Source organism: Scophthalmus maximus, chromosome 4 (assembly GCF_022379125.1).
Source record: "Scophthalmus maximus strain ysfricsl-2021 chromosome 4, ASM2237912v1, whole genome shotgun sequence".
NCBI lineage: Eukaryota > Metazoa > Chordata > Actinopteri > Pleuronectiformes > Scophthalmidae > Scophthalmus > Scophthalmus maximus.
In genome coordinates, this window is record NC_061518.1 from 21,218,633 (window position 1) to 21,243,263 (window position 24,631).

General features: G+C 45.0%; 2 protein-coding genes across 8 annotated transcripts in view; one reads left to right on the forward strand and one right to left on the reverse strand.

Moving 5' to 3' along the window:
* Window positions 1-19,768, forward strand: part of LOC118302678 (transcription initiation factor TFIID subunit 4-like) — an 82,851-nt gene extending 63,083 nt beyond the window's left edge. For all 3 annotated transcript variants that reach the window (XM_035629012.2, XM_035629015.2, XM_035629016.2), the window contains one exon: window positions 17,517-19,768. In XM_035629012.2, coding sequence (XP_035484905.2) covers window positions 17,517-17,690 — 174 coding nt within the window. In that variant the 3' untranslated portion in view covers window positions 17,691-19,768. The remainder of the gene's footprint in view (window positions 1-17,516) is intronic.
* A 718-nt stretch (window positions 19,769-20,486) lies between these two features.
* Window positions 20,487-24,631, reverse strand: part of LOC118302435 (BTB/POZ domain-containing protein kctd15) — a 40,226-nt gene continuing 36,081 nt past the window's right edge. For all 5 annotated transcript variants that reach the window (XM_035628561.2, XM_035628563.2, XM_035628560.2 and 2 more), the window contains one exon: window positions 20,487-23,909. In XM_035628561.2, coding sequence (XP_035484454.1) covers window positions 23,751-23,909 — 159 coding nt within the window. In that variant the 3' untranslated portion in view covers window positions 20,487-23,750. The remainder of the gene's footprint in view (window positions 23,910-24,631) is intronic.

Consider the following 24,631-nt stretch of genomic DNA (forward strand, 5'->3'; position numbering starts at 1 on the left):
GCCCCAGCGGTGGGTCACTGCACAGGCCCACTCTGCGAAAACTCCACTCCTGCTAACTAGCCCTAACCCCCCCCCCCCCCAATCAGGCTTTTTGAAGTGCTGTAGAAAAGTCCAGGATGAGCTACCTTGAAGATGGTGGAGGGAGCTCATGGTGGAAGTAAAAAGTGATGACGGCACAAATGACCTTTGTCCTCGAGATATAAAGGTTGAAGTTGCGGACGCTAATACTTTGATGCCTCACTAAGTGTTGAGCCAATGGAAAAAATAAATCTTAATTCCCAGTGTGTGTTTTCTTGTTGGACACCAAAACCACTTAGACTTGTATAGGAAAGGCGCGTCAAATTAAATGTTTTCTCCCTGCTCGGTGCTGATTTTCATTTAGTGTTTGGATGGAATTTTGCGGCTCAACTTTTAGTAGCTGCTACTGTATGTATCACTGCTGCAACTATGGTAGCGTCAAGTGATAACAGCTTACGTGTAGTCCTCTGCTCCTTTCTAGCCACGTCAGTATTTTTTATTGTGTATGTGTTAGAGATATGGATGTGTTTTAGCTCAGTGTGTCAGTGATGGGAGACAGTTTGTCACATCCAGCTTTATTCACAGCGATTGTTCCATCACACCCTCTATATTCAGTCCTTTAACACTTTTGACATGATTTGACTGTTACTCTTTCATTTTCCCCCCCATTGATTTTTTTGTCATGACCTCCTCTCTTCACACTTGGTGCATCTTGACTAAATTGTGTTGCAACAGTAGCTCATGGGAGAGAAAACAAAAATTGCCTCTGCGCACGATGTCCTGCAGTGTGTAACATGCTCAGACCTTTGAAACATCCTTGACACATTTATGATCACGGAGTTATCATGCAGTCACTAGGGCCATTTATCACGTCAAAGGCAGAGCTCCGTTTGTTGACGTCAAAATGACAATAGCAGCTCAATTTGCCCCGGTTCTATTCAGCCACACACGCCTTTCTCCTATCTATCTCGACCAGGCCGCAACGCAAGGGACAAAGGCAGGTGAGCGATTTAATAGTGAGCCAACAGTCTATTTTTTCCATTTGAATTCATTTCACCTTCTTTCTTTGAGGCTGTAGATCAGAAAGAAGGAGTGAGGCAATAGAGTGAGAGGCATGGGGAGAGAGGGGGAAAAGCACAAGGAAAACTGATGCCCTTTCCTCCAGCTAAATTAACAGGAATCACGTGGAAAACAATCTGAGTCTCCAATGAAGGAGGGGGGGGGGGGGGACCATTAAAATTAGCCCCGAGCTATGGACTGCACCCAATATCACTAAAGCTGCACTCACTACAGATGTGGAGGCTGGCTTACAGGCAAACTATGCTCTGTTCTATAGCTACAATTAAAATCAACCTCGCTGCCAAAAAAATAGGAGGGGGAACGAGGGGGTAGAAAGGCAGACATGGAACATCAAAGACAGATTGAAATGTGTAGTCAGTAATAAGAGTGGTCTCCAAGCCCCGAGGTTCTCCACGGTCCCCTTGTTAATGAGAAATTTTGACCTCTGGTTTGTAAGTTAAACTTGTAATCTCGGTTAATGAAGTAAATCAATCCCAACTCGGGAGTGTTCAGTGTCTCTCCCCTTGCCGTCTCCCCGCCAACCTCCCCTCTGTCCCTCTCTCTCGTGCCTTTTCTCCCACTCCTCCTCTTCCCGCGACCCTCCCAATGTGCCGCCTGGGAGTAAAACGGCCAGGTCTTCAACCAGACAAACAGGAAACTCGCAGACCACTGCGGTTCCGGAGCCAGAGGGGGGGGCGTACGGATTCAGAGGTTTGGGACCAACCAGGCTGTTTGGTTAAGAAGGAGCCGGCCAACTGAATGCACACTCGCTCCTCCTTCGGCCACCGTCTCTTCTTCCTTTCCATCTTTTCCCCCGTCTCTATCCAGAGTCTGTAGGGAATAGTATTTGGTTAAAAAAGTCATGCCTGGTTTCTGGTACAGTGGCAGTCATGTGCGAATACACAGTGCTTAATGGTAAAAAAAACTTTCTGTGGAAAAGACAGTTAACTTAACCTTCTTTTTTTTTGCTTACTTAAACATGTGGAGCTCTGCTTGTGCTGTAAACCGTGAGGGGGCTTCAGTTAACTCCACAGGGTGCAATTGACATTAACCCCTGATTATCTGTTGCCTTTATCCATTTATTTCACCACCTAAGTATTGCAGGGGTGGAATGTGTAGGAGAAAGACTTACACAGGGCTGTAATGAAGCAAAGGGATTCCTGTGTGGATTCCCCTCCTCTACATCCTACATAAATATGATTAAAGAGGGCACAGAGAGGCTGCTATTGGTTTCATAATGTCAAGAAGATTGTAATAATAGTTTGACTTTACGTCTCAAGGCGATTCTGTATTTCCAGCGAGGACACGGAGGAGACAGAGTTGAGTCTTCAGAATGGTTACCGGGGCTCCTTGGCCGGATGCCTTTGCGTTCTCAGAGCTTTAACTCAGTGCACTTTGCCAACTCTCCCTCCCCATGCACAAGGCAGAGCACAGTCGTACCCACCAGTGCTTATTGCACTATGGACTGTGGGTTAAAGCATTTAGAATGCAGCCGTAGCATTAGCATGAAAAGATAAGGGCATTCATTTTTTTTTTCAGTTATGTGGAAGACACATTTTACGTTCATCTTTCTATACTGAAAGGCCTTGAAAACTTTCATAAATAGATCCACAATACCTGAAATTAATACAATTCAAACTGAATATAATAATAACATGACAATACAGCTACATAGTACTCCACATACTGTATAGAATATTTAATACAATCATTTACAGTCACATACATCATAACTTGTACTCACAACTATGTGGCAAGTACAACACACAGTGTGATGTGTTATCATGAATATTAATGAATAATTTTTTATCAATATTAATTGATAAAAATCGCATTCCAAAACTGACATCAACCCATCGGGCATATGGATGATGGAATCTGGTTCTTCAATAGACGGGGAAACTCTGCACGCCCCGGAAATTGGCCAATGATAGCCTTGTGCCTTTTCCCCTCTTGGATCTGTAATATTCTCTAAACTGTATACAATTAATAAGCAATTTGATACTATATTGTATCCAGAAGTATCACCTTCATGATCAAAGTGACGTTCCGTCAAGGAAGAGCAGGAAAGAGACACACAGCTTGCCTGTAGCAATTATATGATATTCCTTTAATATTTCTGTGATCATTCAGTAGCATCTGTGCAGCTGAAATCACAACCCCGACCAAGCCACCGCTACAACAACATTTTTAGGGGAGACATGACTACAGATATCATTTTTACCATATACTGTAAATGTTTGGGTTAACCTGGGTGTGGAGCCGGTAACATGTCTGAGGAAATTAACCTCATCTTCTACAGTAACATAATTCAAGGTGAAAATGTATGATGTCGAAACCATTGTGTTTTTAAAAATAACTATTGTTAAAGCTCTTCATGTCCAGCAAAAAGAATAGGCTATAGTTTTATAGCAGCTCTATTAGATTGAAATTGTAATCTCAATTATACAACCAGAAATTTCATAATTATGGTTAAGGCGTCCTGCAACAAAGTCCTTTGGGGAGGTGTGTGTGTGTGTGTGTGTGTGTGTGTGTGTGTGTGTGTGTGTGTGTGTGTGTGTGTGTGTGTGTGTGTGTGTGTGTGTGTGTGTGTGTGTGTGTGTGTGTGTGTGTGTGTGTGTGTGTGTGTGTGTGTGTGTGTGTGTGTGTGTGTGTCAAGTCTGCTTAAATAGTCAAAACAACGCACACTGACATAAAGCTAAAAGATTTTCATGTTTGTGACAGCGTTTGTAAAGCTTTTCACGTAGATTGCTTAATGGGATTTGAGCTTGTTATCTTATAGACTTAACTCCCAGGACAGGTGTCAGACCACTTTTGACTGTTTTAGAATCGAAGTATCCTGACTTCACATAGAATTTGTTTAAAATCTGTTTCCCTCACATCTTCGAGAGCACCATGCTGTCATAACTCCCCCCTGAAAATGCTTTTGTTCGTTTTCACACTAGTTTCTAAGTTCAGGATGGCATTGTGGTTTATTCAGTGGTCTATGGTTTCAACCTTGGGCTCCAACTAAGACTGGTTGAGTCACAAGACAAGATCCTGCTTCCTGAATCTATATTTGACAAATTGTTTTAAATTCAGATGATTAGACCATTTTTGAATAATTCCTAAATAAACCTTATTTATATGTGTACATAAATGTGCACGCTATTATTAACACTGTAGTGTCCTTATTTAGATAAGAAGCCCCTATATATCCATATTCATTTCAAAGCAGTGATCCTCCTCATCCCTGCCTCTAAAACTTTGCCCTGAAATAATGGTTAAATATACAGTTTTGACAACAAAGTTGAGCCCCAGGCACTTAAGAGATACCCATCTTAACGAAATTAATTACCTCCCTTGTTAATCTTGATATAATTAAATTTCTGAAGAATGAAATTTGCTGCCTTTCCCCCCCCACCCTCTGCCTCGCTGCCACGGAGGCGGGTCGATGATGGCTGTCTCTCTAGCTGGCCTGCTGGCCAGGGACATGGGGACAGCCTAACATCCCGGGCCCCCATGCTGTGCTCCGCCACACTGCGCAAACCCACTCTCCTCGTCCTACGCCTTCACCACTCAGGGATAGGCGGGGGAAAACGCCTCGATCAGTGCTTTGCCATTCGGTGCCTGCTCGTGTTCCCTCTGTCCTGGAGGAGATAGAAAAAAACGCCGGGCCTCCTAATTCTTTTTTCTTCTCAACATGTGATAATGTTGTCGAACGACTTGAGAGTTTAGAGCGCGGGCGCTGCTAATGAAGTTGTCAACACGGAGCCTCTGAAACTTACACGGTGGTGCCGCTGAGAGCCCGGAGAGTTCTTTTCTGTTATGGCTCACTTAAGAAACTCCTGTGTCTCTGTGGTTATTTATAGGACCTCCTGCAATACTGTTACATTTAACCCTGATTACTTTCAGGGAGCAGTTCATTTTGCTCTCGCTGTGTGTTTACGTTTGTTTTCCTTCTGACTTGGAAGATTTTTATGTCGGCTCTATTGTCAGCTGTCAAGGTCTGAGCCTGGGGAAAGAGAGGAGAGAACGGATTTTTCATTAGGTGCAGGCAGGGGGGCAGAATAATGCCTAAGAGGGTGGAGGAGAGGTGGTAATATGTAAAGACTAGGCAAAATACTAGATGGCAGAGTAGTTTGACTTTCCCCAAAATCTGATTCAGGTCTTTTCACTGTCGAGGTGTGTATCATGTTTGCAGCAATACTAAATAATTGAGCATCATGTGTACATTTACTGCATCATAGCTGATCTTCAGAATTTTTTATTCTTTTATGTAAATTGCGCACACATGTAGTCTCTTGACTACACACCTTGATGTTTTGAATAATGTATGTGGGAAATGTTGTTGGAAGTATTTCAATAGACCTTTTTGTGAATATTTGACATTTCTATTGAATGATCGAAACATATTTAAAAATGTATGACCACTCACATAGCTAGCAACAGATAACACATTACATATTTTCCTTGATGAGCCATGGTCAAGGTTAAATTATCAAAAAACACATCCGTTTACTAATGGATTTACAGTATCAGCTGGTAACTACACTCAGTATTGCCCTCTGCAAGCTTTTTCCCACATGCCCCAGTTCATTCCATCTCCCACTGCTGGCTGGTCCTGCCTTGACTGCCAGTTACACTTGAGCTACCCCCCATAACCAGGACCGACCCTCATCTACTTTACTCAGCAGAGATGAGTAAATGTAAATCAGTTGCTAAAATATACAATAACACATTTCTTATCTGTGATTCCGTCTAAAGAGCACTCATTTAATTGTTTTGTGCTGAAATGGTGTTGTGATACAGTGTCCTCTATTTTGTCTTTTAACAGAAAAACAGCACATCTAAAATTAGACTTCAGAAAATAGTGAAAGAGAACAAACAAGGCGATCCATTAGTGAGGATGGGTTATTGGCTGACTTGCCTCTTCTCATGGCGGCCCATTAAAAGTGGTAATGTCTGCCTGCAGCTGTGCCTGGGGAAGAATAAGGAGGCCATGGAAGGCATATTTCACATGCATCAGACACAAGAATTAAATAGACCAATGTTCCCTAAAAAGACTGAAGTACATCTCTTTCTGATGTGCGTCCCGGGCAAAAATTCATTGATCTTAGAATGTCCCTTGGCAATTATAAAATATTAAATCCAAGTCGCACTTTTCAGCTCAGCTTAATTCCCCCCCCCCCCCTCGCTTTTCTCTGCTTTCCATTTGACCAATTTAGGAAAAAAAGTTAGAAACGGATGGCCGTGAAAAAAAAAGAAAAAAGAAGAGGCACTGATAATAAAGACTGTGCCTACTTTTAGATTTCTTTTGTTATGGTTATGTATTGTTTTTGCAGAATATCTCGGATCATTAATTGGGATGAGGTCCCAGCAAAGCGTCTGATTTCAGCATCGGGGCAGTGTTAACCAGGAGCACAAAGGACAGCGACTGGAGCACACGAGGGAGGGAAATTTGGATGACATCTTTATTTCTTTATAACACGAGGCTGACGCCTGTTTCAGCTCTCTGGGGAGGGGGACGGATATTTGTCAGCTGCTTTCCATTAGGTTTTGTGGCCACGGTGCTCGCCTCCGTTTATGTCCTTCAGAGATTACGGAGGGGTCGACGGTTTAATTGCCCGAATCATTAAATTTAACATATATCTCAATAAATATAATCAGCCAGCTGTTTGACAAGGTACACAGTTCATTAAGTGTCCTTGCTTGTTTGTCATTTCACTAATTAAGATTCGCAATCGATCATTGAGTGTGTAATGTACAGTGTAGCTCGGCTTGCACGGTGGGAGTCTCTCCGCTCCAACCAAAAGGAATGGCATCCGCTTGCTAAAGCTTTACCATTTAGCACACTGGCTGCAATGGGAATTAGACATCCTATGCTAATTAGGGAGGCCAATTAACTGTGAAATTCAGGCGTTTTTGACAAATAATCTCAGCAGAATTCAGACATCACCGTGCACATGAATGTTATCAGTCCCGGTTTCTCCCATGGGCATGGGATAAAGGCGACGGCTCGACTTCTGTTTTATATCTATATCTTTATGTATATATATATATATATGTGCTGTCAATTAGCATGCAGTCTATTATTGTCCTCCAGGAAGTGCCGGAATGGGCCCACTCTTTCTTTCATATTTATTATATTGTTAGTTCCATTTAAACTAAACGTTAGATGTAATGTGACTTTCACCGACTGTGCTAAGACACTGATATGTCAGTTGTGTCTGAGAGAGAAATCGTGGTGATAACCTCAGATTCCTGCTCTTGTTGGGAGGCGTAGTATGAGGTCTGGCCCTGGTTTGGCCTCTAAGCACCAGAACAACAGTGTTGCATCTGGCCGCGTTTGACTGAGCAGCCGCCCAACGCTTGACCTCTATTCACTTCCTTGAAAACGGACAGAATTGGCATCACCAGAAAAACCTCAAATGTGTCCGTGTCTCTCATTCCCATTTTGATTCATGATCACATGTATATTTTAGGTTGCATCAATTATGTATTTGTTGGACTAATGAACGCCCTGCACTGATAGAACTTTGGGAGAGTTGTGAATAGCTAAATGTGGCCTCTGTCACACGCATCATGTCGTGGCAGTTCTGAGCAATAGATGTGGTTTGGCTGAAGAAAAGACATATGTGGCGTTTTGGAGTGATCGTTATGTATATATACGGGGTCCAGAGAGCCACGTAATGTAAACACACCTCCTCGACTGGTCTGTGCCACCACACACTGCTGCTTTTTTTGTGTTCGTGTCGAGATCTGTGCAGCAATGTGCGTGTGTGGTCTGACTCGTTGACAACTGTAAAGCAGGCCCCCGCCGTCTTTATGACCTGTCCGACCGATCCCAACTGCTTTGTTCCTGCGAAACACATTAAACGTGTTGGCGCTCTCGGTACAGTTGGAGTCTAATAGAAAGCCACCATTACATCACGGAAGGTAATGGCTGTGGGTGTACGCTGGAGCTGTTTGGATACCAGGCGGCGCCGGAGGTGTGTTTGCTGGGCGCCGGTGGGCAACTCCTGCAGCTGCCCGCCTCAGGTTCAGGAAGAATTGAGTTCTTTTACAAGATGTGTAATTATTATGGCAGACAAGGGTGTGGATATAAACCAAGTCAATATGTAGATAAGCGTTATGCACACACGCGCGCGCGTGCACACACAGCTGCCTGGAAAATAATGCTGTTGTATGTGATATAATAAAGCAGGTTGCCAAAATGCTGTGCAGGTAGGAAGGAAGCCTTCTGGGCCTGTAGAGGAGAAATCTGATGGGAGGAATGAGGCCTCCAGGAAAGTGCCAGCAAAACCTGTAATGAAGAACTCCATAACCGAGTCCAAGTTTTACAATACTGCCTGCCATTTTTACCCCCAACCCACCCCCGGACTCCTAATCAACAGCGGATTATGCGCTTTTTTGACCTCGTTGTGCCAAATGCACCATGTTTTGTAATAACCAGACGTCACTCTTGTTTTCCAGCAGAAATACTAGTAGTTGTATAGGAGCAGTGTGTTTTTATAAAAGTTGAATTAATATCATAAATGCCCAGAATGATAAAGGAATAATTCATTTTCTGAATAGCTGTATCTGTCAGCCTCTCACCCTTGCAGCTCGTCGGATGAAGAACTGTGACACTGGGGGTCACAAGTGTTCACAGAAGCTCTCTTTCAAAAGAAAGAAAGACAGAAAAAAAAACAATCCTCCATTATAGTTAGGATTCGTCTTTCTGGGCCATCTAAATTTTACACTTTCCCCAGTAGAGCCCGGCTCTTAATCAGACCTGCTCTTCAGACAGCCGCTTTCCTGCCTCTCGTACTTAGCAGGCGTCGCATCAGGTGCACGGGGACCAGTGACGGCGGCGCTGGAACTGAGCCTGTGATGGCTAAATGATGTCAAAAATGGCCCCATTTATGTCAATTTGAGATCAAGGACCAATTTGCGCTGTGAACGGCTGCCGTAAATGTGCTCTCCCTTATCTCCGCCATCTGCATATCCACTGTGGCCCCTTGGTGCATTCCTTTTTCTTGTGAGTGAAATGTGCGACTGCTCATATGAGGATTTATGCGGAGACTGACAGTTTCAGCATACAGCGCACGTCTGCGGCGCGGCGGCGGCATTCCGTCGCGCTGCCTTTTGCTCTCTTATCTCATCCTCAAGTCAGTGCCCGGGTTTTCTGTGTTATCCATTGCCATGCTATTCTGCTAGCCTACTCTTTTCCCTAATTAGGCCATTTGTTGGATGCGCTCCCCTTAGTGTGGTCATTTATGTTCAATACCAGTCTGAACTGATGGGCTTTTGTTAACTGGTTGTTCCTATTTGGAGCGTTTCACAAAGACATCAAAGTGTGGACCACGAGCCTCATTTGGCAACTTCTCCCAGCTATCCATCGACTGCAAAACACCCCGGTGCCTTGATTATTAACTCAGTCACCACCCTCTCATTCAACTTGAATTAAAAATTCAAAACCAGCAGAAATGACAGTGCCACACCATTGAAAGTAAAGTGTGCAAAACCAACAAGGGCTCATTAGTGAGTAGTTCTGAAGACAAGCATTCTGACTTGAGACTCATTACACTTCTCCTATTTTAACTCTAATTGGGTTCATTTTATATATGAAACCCCTTTAATATTTAATGCTGGAAAAGTTCTACTTCTGATACTTTATGTAGGCAAAGACACTTGGCCCACGTTAATTGTCCAGGTTATCAGGCCGGCTGTTCGCTCCCTCTCTGTGGAAAACGCCGAAGCAGAGAGAGACAGACTGAAGTCGCTGCTGTTGGATCACGAGTCGATTCTTAAATCACAACAACAGAATCGCCGTCTGGATTTGCTGTGGTATTAGCTATTGGCTGCTGTTCGATCCGGGTTGTAGACAATTTGACTTTCTATTCATTCAATAGCCGATAATAACCAACATTTTACTACCCACAGTCCTTAATGGCGTTGCCAACTTGGAGTAAGTTACAACGACACAAAGCCTTTGCAGTGTTTAACAAGTCGCTCCGCTAGCCCGGCTCAGAGCATTTTAATTAAAGAGATTAAAAACAATGTTATGGTTTCCTCCTCTGCTTGCCTTCACACGATCTTTTGTTTCTCTCAGGTTGAAAAGACATAAGGGAGGGGGGGGGGGGGTGGTGGAGGTGGGGGCGGTATGCGTGGCAAGATTGTGTTCCCAGGCCGGGAAGTTTGAAGTTCTTTGTTTGGGAGCGAGGTTCCGGGTGCAGCGCACTGTTTAGCTTGGTGACCCTGTGACTGTCTTCTGAGGAATTGTATAAGCAGCCCTGCGGAATAGTGCTCCGGGGTCGGCTTTCATCTTCCCAGTAACCTGTGGACTTTGAAACTCAGGGCGATGGAATTGCAGCTTTGTCAGTACACTACTAATTAGAAAATTCCTGACCTCGAGCAAGATGTTTTAATTATGTGTTGTGTCAACGAGTTTGCAGATTTAATCCACCGTTGATACACACTCAAGTGTGCAAACTGTGTCGCACATTGTGGGAGACGGAGTGCAGCGGCGAGCGGGGCATTTTCGCTCCGTACTCCTCTGCCCCGTGTAACCTTACGCCTTCCCCTGCACCGTGTTTGTTAAGGGCCATCACATGCTTAAGTAGCCAAATTAGACGTGGAGTTAATGTGTTAGCTCGTGGAAAAGCTGGTCTGATTTGCCGTGGTTTGTGGGAGGCTGAACAATGTGACAGTATTGTGCTGGGTGTGAGAGCTCTCTGTTGCAGTGAGTCAGTGTGAGGGAAGGCAGGAAGGGGTTAAACAGAAATTGAGCGGGGATGCTGGGGGCAGCAGTGCTGCAGAACATAGCAGTGTTCGTGCGAAGGCAAGTCATTTCCCGAAACACTGCAGACACATGGCCTGCGGCACTCTAAAACCTTTGGAGACCAAAATGGCTTGCAGGAGTTAGAAGTAATAAGGTGTTTTTTTGCCTTCTTTCTCCTTGACTGAAATTCTGCACGGTTGCTATGCATTGCCATGGAGCCGTGGAGCTGTTTTTATGGTTTATGTGGGTATTAAGATGCTCTGCAACTGGCCATTTTTGAGATTTGTTGTTCTTCAGTTGTTGAAGCAAATGGAAGTTGTTTGTTTTGAAAGTAATTCCCTAATTTTTTTTCTTCCTCTTTTGCCGTGATCTGAATGCCCGACCTCACTCCCGTCTCTTTCTATTTCCCCCCTTTTATCCTTTCGGGTTTTCTCTCACACAATGACAGATTGAAATATGCACATATAAGACGGGGGGGGGGGGGGATAAACAGATATGGCCAATGTGTTCCACTGTGCTCCGTATTTTTAAAAAAAAAGCGCAGTCACTGTGGCAGCTTCTTATTTAAAAGTTTACCACAGAAAAGGAACCTGTGATAGGAACAAAGCCCGTCTGTGTCGGTGCATGAACCTAAAGCCGGTGGTATTAGTCCATCCTGACCTCCCTGATTATCGGTGGACTGAACCAAAACCCTTTTCATCCTTTCCCCTGGTTCTGGTAATCTTTGCTGCCTTGTCCGCTTCAAAGAGAGGCTCCGGCATATAATCTGGGTATGTACATCTGTGAATTATTATTCTAATTCTTTATACGTTTATTAGAGCTGAATAAACTCCACATCAAATACATCACCCGGGCAATGTCAGAAAGCCCGGGGCGAATCAGCCGACATCTGTTAACTCTTTCAAAATGGCCTCATCCAGCATGTCTGTGGGCGTAGAGGAGCGGGAGAGGCGAGAGGCGAGGGAGAGAGAGAGAGAGAGAGAGAGAGAGAGAGAGTCAGAGAGAGAGAGAGAGAGAGAGAGAGAGAGAGAAAGTCTCTGTTGCTGATTAATGGCGGCCGTAGGAGAGGCGTTTAGGGCCGAGTGCGGAGATGCTGTGGGTCTGCACTCCCACGGCTGGGCACCACACTGTAAACACTGTGCAGGGACGAGGCCGCGTTCCCCGTCTGAAATGTGGCGTGGAGGAGAACATGTGGGAAAGCTTTGCTCCCTGGCACCTAGGCAGTCAACCAGACAGTCGGTCGGTCCTTCAGTCAGTAAATTAGTCAGCCGGTCGGTGAGTCAGCCAGGCCCTCAGCCAGTCAGCCGAAAAAAAGACGTTTTTTAGTTAGTCCATCAGTCGGCACATCAGTCAGTCCTTCAGTCATCCAGCGTGTATTCCTGTTTGTTATAGTCAGCTACTCTGGATGAGAGGAGGCCCCGTCAGCAGCACCTGACTACCAGCATGCCTCCTTCAAGGTTCTGCGACACAACCGCTGCCTGCTACCTGCCAAGCCGGCCGCCATCGCACACAGAGTCTCTGACTTTGACAAGTGGCTGCTCTTAATTTCCACCTTGGCTTTAACTTCATAAAACGCCACCTGGTTCGGCTTGTGCGTCCCTTCTTTGTTTAGCTTGTCAACAGTCTGTCTCTGTTGTGCTATATATGTCATCCTCGCCTGAAGCGCAGACATGAGACTATAAACGGATTTTTTTCTTCTTCTTCTTTTTCCACCATCAAAGTACCAACAACAACAATAGCGTAGTGTTGCATCACGAACAGCTTATCTGTTTCTTAAGCAACACGGGGCGAGCCTCTATCCTTCGAATCTGAATGCTGAGCAATGCTATTGCCCCGTGTTGCAGCTTCAACTGCATGTCGGCCACTCTGTTGTACATGCAGTACACGTGTGCCCGTGTGTGTGTGTGTGTGTGTGTGTGTGTGTGTGTGTGGGTGTGGTTTCTCCCACTATGCAGCCCCTGTCTGCAACTTCGGCAGCGAGGAGTGGAGTGCTGAGACAGCACCTTGGCCCCGCGCAGGGGCCGAGCAGCTCTGTGTGCCTGGCAAAGTGGGCCATTAACCCACCGCCCTGAGGTGTGACCTGGGCCAAATTCAATATTGGCTCCGGCATCAAGGCACAGGTGCCACTCAGGGTTCAAAGCCACAGATCAGCAAGAGCCCCACCACCGCTCCCCCTGCCCCGCACCCCTTCTCCCCCCTTTCTCAAAGAATAAAGGACCGAATGTAAATTCCTCAAGACACAAGCATCACTGCTGCCGCTGCACAATCGGAGACAGGGAGTCAAAAAGCTCTCGTGAGAAAAAGAGAGAGGGTGAATACATACATTATTAATCAAAAGTAAATTTGGCAAAATAGCAATTGTGTGACCTTAAAGTACTGTAGGTTATTTGGAATCAGACCCACATATCATCCTTTATTATTATTACATTATTATACATCACATCATTATATTAATAAATATCATCCTGCTCTTGTAAGTACTTATAGTGCCCTGCTAAAATGAGCTCTTTGTGTGTAGTGTTACACCTGATTTAGTAAAAATTACTTTTTCAAATAAATGAAGGTATTTGCCATCAGTTCTATAGATTTATATCTCCAGTTAGAGTGAGTGGACTTGGTGTTTTTTGTCCTTCATAGACAGTAAGAACAATGAAGATAACTTCAATCCTTATCCTTAAATGTAATATTTATGGAGGACCTCTCTAGATATCGTCAAGTTCCATATACATGCCGTAAGTACCCTGATTAAAGTTGTTTATATTATGACTGCAATACCTGTGACACTGGAGCATTTACAAATGTAATGTAAAGTCTCTGCACACAGGGGATTATTGTAATGTAAGTAATATATTTGCCACATTACCACATCAGAATCTGAACAGGGGCGGAATTAGTCGCAGGTTCCTGGTTTTCCTTCACTCGGTCTTTTTATTCCATTATATTGTTGTCCACACACTCTATTACACTAATGGGCTGCTACACAAAACATACTCAGACTCTCTCTTCCTGCTCATGTGTGCACGCACATGTGTTTGTTGTAAAACACCGAGAGTGAAATTGTGTAAAACAATGTCGGGCCCATTGGCACTTTGTCATGTTTTTCGACAGAATGTGGCTGAAGACCAGAACCAGCAAAGAGGCCTCGCTACAGATGAGCCTCTCCTCTCCTCTCCCCCTCTCCTCTCCTCTCCTCTCCTCTCCCCTCCTCTCCTCTCCTCTCTCCTCTCCTCTCCTCTCCTCTCCTCTCCTCTCCTCTCCTCTCCTCTCCTCTCCCCCTCTCCTCTCCTCTCCTCTCCTCTCCTCTCCTCTCCTCTCCTCTCCCCCTCTCCTCTCCTCTCCCCCTCTCCTCTCCTCTCCTCTCCTCTCCTCTCCTCTCCCCCTCTCCTCTCCCCCTCTCCTCTCCTCTCCTCTCCTCTCCTCTCCTCTCTCTGTTTTTCTCTCTGTCCTCCGCTCCAAACAAGTCAAATGTCTGAAGAGATGTATCGAAGTATCCCTGTGCGTTCTGTACGATGGATATGTCATATGACATAATGCCTCCAAGCGGCCATCACAGATAAAATGACAGATGCTGTTTTTTGCCTCATGGATCTTTCTTGGCCAAGCTGATTTTGAGACTTTCAGTCTCTCTCTCTCTCTTTGTGCCTCCGCTCTCCTGCTCTTTCTCTCTCCACTTTTCATTTTCATCCGCCGTAACCTTACAACGCCTGCCATTTTGTTCTTTCATTGAATTTTAGACACAATTACTGTGCAATTGCTGGCGACAGGGAAAGCGTGGTCGTTGGTGTTTCGCTCTCCCATTCAACTGACACTCCCCCCCCTCTCCTCCACAACATGATTTCCTGCGTGTGCTGGTGTGAGGGTTCGGTCTCCATAGATACCAACAACAACAACAAACCGGTGTTTCAGTGGTTGGCACTCTTTATGTAGAGGGCATATAAAGACAGAGGGAAGAGGGGAGGCAGCGTTGAGTGAATTGCAGGATGAGCGTTGACCTTTCTGCTCGTATTTGGATCACTTTAGGCTGCCCCTGTCCCTGAAAGGAACGAGGCATTCTGGGAGCGTCGGCACACCACCTGGGCGGCAACGTCTGACTTGACTCGCTGTCTCCCTCCTCCCCACCATCTCCCCTGTGGCCACGGCACCTACCCAGCACCGACGGCCTGTGGCGACCACTGCCCATCCGTTCAGGTGGATGGATGGCTTTGATTGTTCAAATCTGTGGCCCTGTCGCGGGGGCCCACTCGTGAGTGGCAGTAATTGGCATGGCAGTAGGCAGGCCCATCTTTCACATGTGGTCAGCCACGATTGACCTGATTAGGCCCGGGTCGTCCCCCAAAAGTGAGGGTCTGGTGTGGCCCGGGGGGCGACGGGGAGCTGGCTGTGCTCCCTGCTTCAACCTTCCTTCCTCCCAGCGCGTCGGTGTCACTGACCAGAGAGGGGAGATGTAGTTGAGGTGAGTCTGTGGGAACAGCGGCCCTGGCAGTCCTCACTCGTCATCCAGTGTCCCGGGGTCAGAGAGTGTACATGAGGGGAAATGTGAGACGAGGCATCGTCGTACAGTGTGCACAAAGACAAGCACACGAGGGGGCGGGTGCTGTAGGGACTGTAGGGTTTGGTTCTTGTAAATTCATACCCATCATATGTTTGCAATTAAGGCCTGTCTGCGCTGTGTGTTTACAGAGTGGTGCAATCAATGTAATTGTGAGAGGGTGTTCCTGGCTGGAATGTCTGTCTTATTTCTCTCTGCCTGGGTTCAAGTGGGCACTTGCTGGGTTCGCTTCCCAGTGTTTCTCATTTACCAATGTAAATGCGTCTCTTGATTTGTATCAGCCTCTGTATACACTCCCATTTTTTATATTGTTCTCATTTTTCCTGGATCAAATACAAACAACAAGGGCTCCGTTTCAGAGCGGGCCGTCAGCTCAGATCTATGTCAGCGGCGTTGTTTACTTAGAGGGAAAATCTCTTCATATTTCGGGCGATATAAAGAGCCATAAAACACGCTGAAATGAAAATGATGGTTTCCCTTGCTGGCGGAGCGCGTCGCCAAGGTTTTTTCCTCAGACTTGTGTTCAGCCAGTTTGCGGGAAAAAAAGAAGAGTCTACGAAAACATTCAGCTGCACCTGAAGATCTGGACGTTATTAGTGCGTCTTTTTGATCTTATTCGTGCTCTGCCAGAGGGATTATTTTTTTCCTAATTGGAGGTGTTCGCTTGCTTGGAGGACACAGTTTTGTCAGTATTGTGTTGGCCATCCAATGATTACTTCATTTAGTGAATGGGAAACATTGGCTTGCTTACTCTGAACGCTGTTGTGTTTCACCATGGAAACTATCCTTGCAACGGCGACACTGGGACAGAGAGCCCTTTATTTGCCAAAGTCAAAGTGAAGACAAAGTCTTGGAAAGAGAAAGTGCAAACTTAACGAAACCCTAATGTCTCTGATGAAGACTGCCATTACTTTTATTTTTTCTGTTCGCGTAAAATCATATGGACAAAACTACGTTCATTCATTCATTAACTATACCACTTATTCTTTGCACTCTAGCAAAAGGAATCGGTGTGGGTTTAACACAAGGTACATTTCACCTCAACATTCAACCCATTCCTGAATAGTGAACAGATACACACACTAGGAGCGCCGAGCGAACACACACACCCACACACACACACACACACACACACACACACACACACAGTGGGAGTGGCGGGCAACCATGCCTTGCCCCCCGGCTTAACCTCTAGCTGGAAAATTCCTGTCTGTCCCCGGTTAGATCCAGGAATTTCTTCACAGCTCTGGAAGAGTATGGAAAATCAATGTCATCATATCCTTTGGTGGAAGAATTTTAGAGTTGGACAAAAACAAGAGTTTACAGCCACGCTACAGGCTCTGTGAGATTCTGTAATACAAACCCCACCGTGCAGAAATGCTGATGCCGAACAGGATTTACCTGTCCTGACATGGGACAATCTGTACGGAACACAAAGAGGATGAGAATGTGACTGGTTGTGCAGGATTTTTGGGGGAGAAAAAAAACAAAATGATGCACAGGTCGAATTTGGTGATTAAATTAAAGTTAGAGAATCACCAGACTTGAAATTCATCCTGTGGGAACATGAACGTCTGTGCCAAATTGTAATGGCAATCCATCCAGGTGGGTGTCCAGACATTTTTAATCACAACTAGACATGTCAACCTCGTGGTATCACCAGAGGAAAAGTCAGGGGATCACCACAATTATTAGGATTCATTATCTGAGAACTATGGATGCCTGTTCAAAATTGAGTGGCAACTCATCAAATAGTTGTGGAGATATTTCATTCAGGATCAGCGATGAACCTGCTGGCAGATGGACGTTGCCATCCCCAGAGGCATGACTATAAATCTTGTCATTATAGTGATATTTGGGCAACGTGAACATATTACGGAGCTGAAAATCCATCCCTCCCTTTTACTTTTGTTTCCTTTTGTTGGTTTCAGTGATGCCCCTTTTTTCCGCTCATCCACAGTTAACTCTACGTAGATCATCTGCATTTTATCCACTTTTGTTGCTGCTGAAAACAAACTAGCTGTGTTGAACGATAGCAGAATTCTAGAATGTGAAAATGTTCGGCGTGTTTCTTCTTTTTCTCGGGATCTGTGGACCCCCCCCCCCTCCCCTTGTTTCACCCTCTGACCCCTTCCCTGTCTCCAGGTTTCAGGCAGCACGGCGGGTTCCCCGGCCAGCTCCACCGCCCCGTCCACCTCGTCGCGCCAGTACGCGCGGCAACGCATCACTCGCGTCAACCTCAGGGACTTAATCTTCTACATGGAGCAGGAGAGAGAGACCGCCCACTCCCTCCTCCTGTACCGTGCCCTGCTCAAGTAGCCTCTGCTCCGCTCAGCGCCCACCTCAACCTCCTCCTCCCTCCCCGCCACGTGCCTTCAGATCAGGTCTAATGTTTCAGCTCTGTCTCCATATGTACTGTAGTGATGTTTGATGTAGCTTTTAATAGGAAAGAAAGAGAGAGAGGAAGAAAGAGAGAGAGAGGAAAAGAACCTATAAAAACAAAACTGTTGTTCCGTGTCCTTTTCTGTGCCGCCTCGCGGTGCGTAGATCGTTCAGTTTATAAAGGCCAAATCAAAATCCTTTGCGTTGAAGTTGGATATGTTCCAGGAACAATGTTTTGGCGTCGCAGGACCAGACCCAGAATTTGTTCCTCGTATGTTGGGTAGCTATTTATTTGACGTCACTGGCAGTAGCCTCAATGGTCCGCCTCAAAGGAAGGATCTTTCTTTTTTTTTTTTGAATTACGCTATGTTCACACCTCGATACAGCCTACGATATTTTCCACGAGTTATTTGTTGAACATGCGTGAGTTCAATCACTGTAGTTCAGTGACAAATGAGCCTTTCCAGAGTCCGAGATTCCAAATAACAGCATTGCGATCAAGTTCCTTGCATGTCAATAGTTCTTTTTGGAATTATTTTACGGCATGTATAATTTTAACACATGTAAGCTTTGCGAGAAAAAGGGATAACCCATGTGTCAATGTTGTAAAAAAATCTGATGCTTTGTAAAACCATGTGCTTTGAATGAGTCAAATTGAGAAAGTTCATTCAGTTCAGCCGTAGTGTATCTGCTATGGGACGGGGAGCCGCTGACCCTTACGCAAAGGTCATTGAACAAAAGCTACACTCTGCACTATGACCGAGTGAGTCTGCATTTAGTTTTTTCGTTTGTCTACTCACAATGTGAACATTGTCTCGGTGACTAGATGTTTGTAAGACGTGTCCCGTCATGTCAACTCCTTTGACGCAACCGATTGAGAAGGTTTGTTTTGGTTGAGGGAGGTTGATATTATAGGCGTGATAGTGAAAAAAAGGAAACATTCCTATATCTTTGCCTCTCACTGTTCTGTACGCACATTAACCATGAAAAAAAAAAATTGGATTCCAGTCATTCTCCCCTGGAGGACTGTTGGACTCCCTCCTACTTTGGTATTGACCGAATGTCAATAAAATATATGTATTTTGATGCAAGGTGAAACATCACAGCTGTAAAGTCATTTGTAACCGTGGAAAGATGCAGTGGTATGATTCCACTCTGAAACGGATTTATATGTTTTTCCCATTTGCTCCTCTCTTTGTGTCACTGATTGACGAGAGGAAGAGAACTAAACGCCTGCGTGTTGTTACCTGTCGTCTTGCATTGTGACCTTGGTCTTTTTCTTTTTAACAATCCTTATTGTGCTACGTAATATGTCCATTGTTTTTTCTATTTAGCCAAATACCTTGGCCTCTATGCAGCTTCTTTTTTTTTTTTGTCAAATTAAAATTTATTTAAATACGGTTGACATTGGAAACAATTGTTGTGCATTGTACATTTTGACAGCACTTTTTTTAATATCTATTTTACCGGACAACTGAAAGGTGTCACTGTATTATAGCAAACGAATGACTGATAAGTAAAAACAGTATTGCCAGTTTCTGTCAAAAGACACTTATTTTTAACGATTAATATATTGATATATGGTTTTATTTTTTTGCTTCTTTTATTTGAGATTGGCTTTTATCCTGAACTCATTTTCATAAAATCTATCTCCAAAATACCACGTTTTAAAAACAAGCACAACAGTGACTATTGTCGTGATCTGAAATGATTTTAATAACGGTTTGTATGGTTTCTTGTGGTTTCACAGGAGGACATTTCTACTTCTACTACTACTACAGCTTTTTAGCCAAAATATTAGGACAATATTACTTATGTTATTAAATGAAGGAAATAACATTTCATTATGAAGAGGATTTGTAAATATTGTTTACAAAACTGTGTTTATTAGAACCACGTTATTTTTGGTAAACTCTTGTACATACCTGGAAGATTTCCTGTTTGTGTGAAAAAATCATTACTTATGTATTTGTACCTATTTTGTAAGGGAATAAATGAGCTGTTTACTAAACTGAGCGGTATCTGACTTTGTGCATTTCTTCTCTTGTTTTACAGCATGCACATCAAAATGTCCGTCGGTGGGAAACTTATCGGGAATTTAAGAAAATGTTCTAGTCTAAAATGCAACATCTTTCCCCCTGTTCATCCTATACTAATCTGCTATGTTTTTGCAGAGAGTTTTAGCAAAGATCCAGCCACTGATTCGGCCTGCTTCATTTCCATTTCTAACATTGCACATGCAAAGTACAAACTGAGTCAAGCGCTGCTGCTCAACTACGATAAGTCCCCCTAGGTTTCTGCTGCTAATTAAGCAGAAGCATTTTTTGAAAAGACCAAACCGTTTAACTCAGTGCAAAATATTGGGGTTTGGGAGCATAGTGTTTTTTTGGCCTTCTCCTCAGTTCTTCTGGAGCTTCAAACAGCTGATCTGGATTCCTTTTTGCTTGAGTACGGTAGGCCGGGAGGACTTATGAAGCTTCATTAGTACAATTACAGGACATTGAGCTCAACCTCCCGAATATGTCAACCACAAACCTTTTTTCAACCTGGCATCATCTGCGAATAAACGCTGATCACCATTAGCACAGTGAGCGCCTGAGCTTTGTAAACTGAGCCTTGTCCTCCCCTTCTTCGGGTTAAACGGGAACAACATGGGTGCAACGAGACACATCAGATATACAGTACATCCTTTTATTATCGCAAATATGCAAGAAAAGTCAAATGGAGACTGTAAATGAACACATGCCCTTTAATACCACAGTCTAATTGTTTCAAACACTTTTAAATAATATACATTTGCACCTTATTATACCCTTTGAAATGTTTTAATTCATATGTACACAATGTAATGCTCTGAATTCTTCTCATTCTTTTTTCGTGGAGAGGACTAGGAGGTCTCTTGAAAAACACAAGGGTCCCGTGAAACCCCCGAGTCTTGATAATTCAATATACAATAACTGTACAACTGACCTGCCTCAGAGGTGGAGTGAATACCGCGTGGACTGGCTGCACACGGACCAGTACCGTCTGAAAAGGGAGGCATGTGTGAACATGTCTGGGAAGTTTCCAGTCCCGTCGAGTTAGCCTGCCGTCCTGGTTTGGTTAGTGCAAAACGCAGAAACTCAATACCTGCCATCTTCTTCCTCACTTTATGTGCATGTTGGAATCGTCACAAATCCATAACCCCTTAGCTCTCACCAAGCTTGAAGCCCATCCCGTGATTTCAAAATACCACATCAGTAATATGCCTTCATTCACTCCTCCCTGAAAAAAAAGTCACTCGTGCAGATGTGAGGTTTGAGCACGGCGTGGATTTTTGAATTTTTTTTCGTTTCATCAAGAGCGAACCCAGATGAGTTTCCACACCTCGTATCAACTGGATGAAAGATCTCGCGGCTCAGCAGAGTCAAGTCGGGCTGGCTGCACACTATGTTCTGAGTGTGCCCAGACTTGACTCATCAGTTTGTTTGGTTTGCTCCGGTGTGGTCGAGCGAGCCACAGCATAGGAGGGCGTTTTGGAAACCAGGGCACGGGAGATGACACGGCAGCGGGGGGCGCAACCCGCGTTTCTACTGGCACCGCTGAGCCTGGGAGGCTTCGGGCGGGCGGACGGGGGGGCGAGGGGCGCTGTGAACATGCCTCGGCACATGAAAGGCCTGGTTGACCATTCCCTTTGAGGCGACTGTATGCAAAGGCGCAGGCCACTGGCAGGTCAGAACAAAGATGGGCTTGATTGTGAGAGAGACCCCCGAGGGAGGCCTGCACAGGGCCGGGAGCTACACTTACACTGAGCTCATCTTTATCCACTCGTTGGCCCTGTTTAATCAGCGGCCATCCGGAGAGGACAGCTATTAGGACAACATGGTCAGAAGAACCACTGCCCATTTTTCTAATGAACAACTAGTTGTATAAACACAACCCCCAGTTTAACTCAAACAACTGCCAGTGCCCACCAAGATCAGAATGCGCTTCTGTTTTGTTTTTTTTCCTTTTTCCCCTCTGTCTTTTGGAATGGAAGAAACAGCATCTGTAAGTTACGCACAAATATAAAGCATGAAAACTTGGCCCTTCTTGTTTCTGTCTTTGATCCAGAGATGCTGAGAATACAGAGCAAAAGAATGAGAGGAGGATAGAGTAAATGCCGCCCACTTGGCTCTTTGTGAGTAACACGCAGATGCGGGCAGTACAGTTCTGCCGTGCATACATGTGAAGAACGGCTGAAATAATCTTGGCTTAGAAGTGACAATACTGAAACAAACAGACTCTGTCTCTCAAACTTGGTCTGGAGGTTGTGTGAGCCGTTCTCAACAAAACTGTCAAGACTGGAGGCCTCGAAGGAACACGCGGTGGTCACCCTTCGTGCACGTCTGAATAATGCATTGTGTCACCTTGAGCTATAAAATGCGAAAAGAGATGACGTCTTTCTGTTTGTACAATCAACACGATAGGCACCACGACTACTCTGGTGGCCACAGTACTTGTTTCACTTGGCAGTTTTGCTCGCGGTGAATGTTTGAGCGTCCTAGTCTGCTGTTGGCACTGGTCAGTGGGATCAAACAAGGGAACGGGGCAGGACAGCACTGTAGTCAATGTATAAGTGCAAAGCAACAGTACGCATTTAGAGTACATCTCCTGCTGATCACGAGACATACTGGTAAACGTCAACCTTCCACGTCGGTCCTCAAGTCTTTAACATTCTATCCCAACTGCAATGCACTTGTGCAACCTCCAGCTGAATTTTAAATATTCACGCACTTTCTTAAGTTTCTGCTAAATACGGACAAATGTTTGTGCTCGTGTGAGAAAAAAGAAAGAAAGAAAAACGATCAGGTACCCAAGATATGTTTTAGGGCTAATGAGCACAAATTCCGGAGCACTTTTTTATGTGTGCTGCACATTTCACTATAAACAATGAGGAAACATCCAGGTTCTCTTCCATCCCTATTTGAACAATGGGACCTTTTCCGGCTCTGAATGCATTGCCAGCCAGATCGCTTTAGCCACACAGCCCGGAGACATCGGAGTTTCTGCAGCTACTGCCAAGAAATGCTCCCTCACAGGCTCTCGCAAGCCTAATGAATACAATGTTCATACATCCTTCATATTGGAGAAAGGAAAAAAGAGACATGAAAAATAATCCTATTAATAATTATTGTTTACACCATGTCATGATAAGAACAGCAAAAAGAGCAAGAAGAACATACTTTAGAAACAACAGTGAGAAATTGTAATAAACAATCAGTTTGGCAAAACGATGCTGTTTTTGTGGCGAGGCCCTGACCTCTGCAGCCAGGACTGTGGGGGGGAGGTGGGATGGGGTCGGAGGGGTCTCGGAAACTTGGGCTTGTGGAGGGATTCGCAAAATCAGATTATGTCTTCTTTCTGTCATCCATAAAAAGTGTCCCGTTGCGCCAAAGCTCTCTTGTCCCACAGCAGGCCAGACGAGACATGGACCTCACACACACACACACACACTCGGAACTGGATGAAACTACTGAAAGTCGGGAAGAGAGGGGGTGTGTGTGTGTGTGTGTGTGTGTGTGTGCACGCGACGTTTTGGTGGATTGGGGTTCAAAGAGGGGAGCAGTTTTTGTGCCCCTAAAAGAATCAGGACACCTTTTTTTTTAATAAGGAGATGAGGGTGAAATCAATGAGTCATGGTTCTAAAATGGTTTGAGTGTTCTGCCGTTGAGTCCATTTGTGGTTGTTGCTGTTTTCATCACAGTCCCAGATTCTTTGGGCATTATAATCAAAAACTAATGTTGCTGATGCTTTTTTTTTTCCCTTTGTTTGGTACTACATTCCCCTTAGAGTTCTGCAGGGCTAGCGAGGTCAGAAAGCCTCTGCTAATACTTAGGTATGCTTGGGGTGGTTGTGGTCCTGGTGGGGCAGGGAGGGGGGCAGGGGTAGGCGGAGTGCAGTGGTGTGAGGAGATCGAAGGAGTAAGGGGGCGGGGGGGGGGGGGTCGTGTGTTGGCAGTCCCTCTCCCAGAATGCTCTAGTCCAGGGGTTCCTGTTTTATCCTGATGGGCGTGTTGATGGACAGACTTCGCCGGTCCTCGCGACACAACACGTACTCACTGAACTGGGACGAGTCCACACCGCCTCCGCATGATGCCGCCACGCTGAAGCCCTTCTGGAAAAGACGCTCCAGAACCTGCAGGGAGGACAGAGGAAGAGAACGACATCAAGACCAGAAGAGGTAAGAGGTAGGACTGGTAGAAGGGTCTCGTGCCTTTTTTGAACGTGACGTTTTTGGGGGAATGTGAAGCCATTGCTCGCGACTAAGGTACCTTATGTTAACATCCTGTAAATGGGTGATTTGTACAGCTTTCGTACAGACTGGACAAACAACATACAATATGCAATTAGAAAGCTTTCAATGAGCTTTTGGATGGATTTTGTTGAATAAAAAGCTTCCGGTGTTACCATTCAGCTAAGCAATCATCCCATCAAAAATAGCTGTAATCTCAATTGTTTCACATGATACATTTTTTTCTGCTGGAAATATGTAGATGCTGATAGAACCAGACCAAAGTCAGTTGTTTCTGACATAAAAGTGATGATTTTTCATTACCAGCATTTTGAGGGTGATGTTCAATAAATGATCATCAGCAAAAAAGACTTTGGAAAGAGTGGGTATCACTTTTTAATCGACAGCACATCCGTCCCTTGGCCTGACATCAACCTCAGATGTTCGTCAGTCACAACGTGCACCATGTGTCACTAACCCTCCCCCTCCTCCAATCACACGTAGTGATGGAGCGAAACCAGAGGGCACTCCGACATCACACCGCCTCTGCAATATTCATGCGCCCTGCGCTGGATTGGCTGCTGAACCGAGGGCATGGGCTCAAAGGGATGAGGAGAGCGGAGTGT